The sequence below is a fragment of the Chenopodium quinoa genome, unplaced genomic scaffold (assembly GCF_001683475.1).
Source record: "Chenopodium quinoa cultivar QQ74 unplaced genomic scaffold, ASM168347v1, whole genome shotgun sequence".
NCBI lineage: Eukaryota > Viridiplantae > Streptophyta > Magnoliopsida > Caryophyllales > Amaranthaceae > Chenopodium > Chenopodium quinoa.
Genome location: NW_018742307.1, coordinates 29,785 through 34,595, shown reverse-complemented (window position 1 = coordinate 34,595; position 4,811 = coordinate 29,785). Strand labels below are relative to the sequence as shown.

At 49.5% G+C, this 4,811-nt stretch overlaps 1 protein-coding gene across 1 annotated transcript; it reads left to right on the top strand.

Moving 5' to 3' along the window:
* The first annotated feature begins 494 nt into the window (after positions 1 to 494).
* Positions 495 to 1,160, top strand: LOC110687071. Its single transcript, XM_021863701.1, has one exon. It carries the CDS (start codon positions 495 to 497, stop codon positions 1,158 to 1,160), a length of 666 nt encoding a protein of 221 aa, XP_021719393.1.
* Positions 1,161 to 4,811: the final 3,651 nt, after the last annotated feature.

The following is a 4,811-nucleotide window of genomic DNA, read 5'->3' as shown; positions in this document are numbered from 1 at the left end:
AGAGAGCGGCTTGGTTTGAAGTTAAGCAAGGAGAGTTGTTCAAAAAGGCATTTGTAAAGCCATACCTGAAATGCATCACTCCTGAGAGAGGGTATGATGTCTTGGATGATATTCACCAGGGGCAGTGTGGTTCTCACATTGGAGGACGAGCTTTGGCTGAAAAGGCTGCCCGCCTGGGTTACTACTAGCCGAGCTTAAAGTCGGACGCAATGGAAATGGTGAAGAAGTGTGACAAATGCCAGAGGTTCGCAACATTAATTCACCGACCCGCCAACAGCCTTTCGGCCATCAGTAGTCCGCTCCCCTTTGCCAAATGGGGGATGGACATCTTAGGACCATACACACCAGCGTCCGGCTAGAGGCAGTATGTGTTTGTAGCAGTAGACTACTTCACAAAATGGGTAGAGGCCGAGGCCGTCCTAGGCATCAAGTGGATAGTTGTTTCAGCTTTCATATGGAAGAGTATCATTACACGCTTTGGCGTTCCTCAGTCTATGGTGTTTGACAATGGACCTCAGTTCGAAACGCCTGAACTCAAAAAGTGGTTGGAAGACCAAGGCATAGCTCATTGCTTTGCTTCAGTCGGCCGCCCACAAGCAAATGGTCAGGTAGAGGCATACAACAAATTGATCTCCAATGGAATTAAGCACAAGCTTGAAAGAGCAGGCGGCTTGTGGGCTGACGAATTGGTTAATGTGTTGTGGTCCATACGGACCACGGCCAAAAGTTCCACAGGAGAAACTCCCTTCTTCTTAGTCTATGGTGCTGAGGCGGTCCTTCCAATTGAAATGTATGAGCCCGCTCTTAGGGTGATACTATATGATGAAGCGGCCAATTGGGAAGCCATGAAGACCGCTCTAGACTTCCTTCCTGAAGCTAGGGGCAATGCGGCGCTTAGACACAAAATCCATCGTCTTCGGATGACAAGGGCATACAATCGCCGAGTGTCAAAGCGGCCAATAAAATTGGGAGATCTGGTCCTAAGGAAGATGGAGGCGGTGGGGCGAGCAAATGAGGATGGCAAGCTGACCCCAAATTGGGAAGGGCCTTATCGAGTCAGGGAAGAGGTCAGAGATGGGACTTACCGTCTTGAAGCCATGAACGGCCGACCCATCCCGCGCACATGGAACACTGACAATCTGAAGAAATATTATGTTTAGTTACTTAGCCAAAAAGTTGTGTATACAGCTAGGTCTGTTGACCGAGCAATGTAAGTCGTACGGCTACGACAATGTAATTTTGACAAATTAATGAAAAAGTCAAACATTGTTATAATTATTTTTCCATTTAATTTATGCTTATTTGTACAGTCATAACTTATACGGATAGGCCGCGTGAAAGTTGCAAGTATGTTACTTGCAACATAGCAACACGGTCGCAGAACAAAAATAAATTAAATAAAATAAGAATGGGCAGCTTGATCCCAAAATTCACATGAATGCGTCCGCCCTAAATTAATGCGAACGATAAGGGTAAGGTACCCTGTGACACCCACATAGTGGGGCAAGGGCATACCAAGGCATTCCAGCCTAGCCGAACATGAAAATTTTAAGTAAAGATCACACTTGGAATTTCCTGAGTGCGTCCGAGCGATAGTTTCAACGGACAAACTCACATAAAGCCAATTGAACGGCCAATATATGTGTTGATTCGGCGTACCACCTAGTCCAAGGGCAATCATTATTATGATTTGATTAACTTGGTAAAAGTCATACCACCTAAGGTATAAATTCTACCAAGCCAATCAAACCACCCAAAGTATGGACTAGGTGAACACCGAATAAAGGGGCATACCCCCTAATTGTACGAGGATATAAAAACGTGAAAAGTACGTGTATAAAAATGCAAAAAACTTGTTAAGTATGAACTATGCAAAGTATGAAGAAAAATCATCAAACTTAATTAATAAAAGGGCCGCTCAAAAGGCGGTAAAATATCTTACATAAAAACCGCTCGAAAAGGCGGTTAAAAAAGTCAAGAAAAATATACATAAATAGAGCTTAAAAGCAGAGAAAGCTGAAAGTCAGGGGGTGGCCATGGCAGAAGCTGAATCAAGGACTGGGATGGGATCCTGAGAAGCTGCAGGAGAGGCGTCCTTAGCTGGCACCTCTTTGCTCTCCGCTTCACCATCATGGCCGGCCGCCACTTGATTTTCCTCATCCTCTGAGGTTGTTGGTGTGGCGTCCAGCTCAGGAGAAGGCTGGCCAGCCTTCTTAGCTTCTTCCCTGAGGCAGACAAAGTTGAGGCGCTTAGTGAAGCGCTCTTGAAAATAGGCAGCCTCCCCATCTTCCACCATGAGCTCGAACGCTTCAAAGAAGAAACTCTTCAGCCTATCCTCAGCGTTCTGCTCAATGCGGACGACCTCGTCTGCGCTGGGGGCCCGAGGCGTCTTCAGCTGGAGAGTCAAGTCCTTGACAGACTTCTTCAAGGTCTCCACCTCAGCCCTCAGAGCGTCCGACTCGTCCAAGGCCTCCTTCAAGTGTTTTTTAGCCAAGGCCACATCACTCTGAAGCTTTTCGGAGGCCTCGAACCCTTCCCTCCAGCGTTCGCCGTCCAGCAAGGCTTGGTCCCTCTCTTTTCTCATGGCCTCCCTGGCCACAGACTCTTGCTGTAGGGCCTCGCCCAGCTTCACCAAATCTTTCGCCTGCCGCGCAGCCTTGTCGGACAGCGCGTTGATTTGGGTCTCAAAATAGCGGCGCTGGACGGCCACCTCCCCAGTAACGGCATCCTGGGTCTTTTGAATCTGGGCCCAGGCATGCTTCAGCCGCTCATTCTCCTTGTCCTTCCATTCCAGGAAGGCATTCAGCCGCAGGAAGAGCTGCGTACAGGGTAAATGTGTTAGCAAAATGAGCGAAAAATTGGCTAAGTGCATTTGAGGGAAAAATTTACCTCAGCGCTGAAATTGATTATGGGGCCGAGGAAGCCGTCATGTATTCCCCGCAGCTTGTCTCGCTGCTCAGTAGGGACGGCCCGGGCCATGGCCTCCCGCATCGCCTTCATGTCCGCTCCAGTAAGGGACTGGCCGGGCAGCTTCATTTGAAGCTCCTCTGCAATGTCTGTAGGCGGACGCAAAGAGTTTAATGTAAGCTTAATAAAAAAAATAGAAGAAAAGGGACAAAATAAAATCCAAAGTTATTGGAACTGACCGTCAGAGAAGCTTGGAGGAGTAGGAAGGTTGAAAGTGAACGGCGGGGGCGGCGCAGGCTCATTACTCTCCTCCCCCGTCCAGCCAGGCTGATCGCCGGCCGACTTATTGGCATCAAGCCAATTAGATTCATTGACTCTTTGGACGGGCGGAGTCACTTCTGGCCCGGTTGGTTTTGTCGGGGTCGACTTACCCCTATCGTCCGATTTCTCGGACCCAACATGACCCGGCATGGCGGCCGGATCTATGGACTTGGAGGCCTCGCTATCGCTCAGCCGGGGTTGTTCTCCTTTGGATTGTTTTGAGACACTCCGTGACGTTTTCTTGGCCGCAGAAGTGGAAGTGGTCTTGGACGCGACCTTCTTCCTTTGCTTGGACGCCTTGCCGTCCTTATCTGTCTTGGATGCAGGAGAAGACTGCTTCCGTTTGGACCTGGGGGTTGGAGTGGCCAGCTGTAGAAACAAAAGTTAGCAAAATAAATCAAGATAATATAATAGGCCGAGCCTAGTTAGGAAGAAGATCTCTTCTGTAATGCATACACGGACGTAAGGAAGAAAGCTAGATGGGTTTACTTACTCCTTTAGTTTGCTCGTACAGTCTCTAGCAAGCCTTGTACCGAGCCAGGTCAATCTCGGACATGTTGACCTCCCCTTTTTGCTCTTTGTCCAGCATCTTGTACGCCTCAGCTGAAAGAGGAAGAAAAAAAGTTAGAAAATTTTTCAAGATCAAATAATATGTGTAAGTATAAGAATATGTGTCCGTGCGTCCACCTTGGGGCAGGTTCTTGTACAGGCCATAGGCGGACATAAAGGTGGGATCCCGCAGCCAGTCGGATAAAGGGACCCAGTTACTTGGAACGCGCTCAGTTTTGTCATTCCTTTTCACCCGCTTGACTTTGAAATATTCAAGCTGGGGTGGACGGGTGGCTTATCGGGCTTGAGATCCCCACGTCCAAGTTGAATTGGCTCAGCATTGAACTGATTCATCCGCAAGTTAAATTCGACGTCCTTAGTTTTGATGCGGTAGAATCGGTGCTTCCAGTCACGCCACTTGGAGACGCGGTCCATCACCACCATGTAATCTCTAGTGGTGCTCAAGATGAGCCAGCCGTCCGTATCCGCGTCCAGCCTAGTCAGTGAGTGCATCTCACAGAAAACTGCAAAGTCTGGCTCGAAGCCCTTGCAGATGCACGTCACCAAGTACCCAAAAATGTTCAACCAGCTGTTTGGCATCAGCTGGAAGAGAGCAATATCATACTCGTCCAAGATTGTGCGGACGAAAGGATGGAGGGGGAAGCGCAGTCCAACGTCCAAGGCCGCCCTATAGATGCGGCCTCTCTTCTTCCCAGGCGGCCAAAGCGCGGGACTTCCTTGGAGGCTGGATCTCAAATCCTTCCCCAAGGAGGAGGAATGCCTTGTATTCCTCAAAGTTGTGGTTCAGGTAGCCCAAGGCCGTGCTACCCACCATGTAGGCGTACGGATCCTTGAAGTTGTCAATGTTGGCAACCTCCTCCTCGGCCGCCTCTTCGCCCTCTGCGGCCGCCGCTCCACCCTCGGCCGCATTCTCAGCTTCGCCCTCTTCTCGTTGAGGAGCACTCCCAAACTCGGAAGACAGCACTCTGTCAAGGACGGCTGCCTCTGCCGAGCTGCGGCTCCTAGAACTATGA

Coding starts and splice junctions, on each gene's coding strand:
- LOC110687071 (XM_021863701.1), top strand. CDS start 495: ATGGTGTTTGACAATGGACCTCAGTTCGAAACGCCTGAACTCAAAAAG.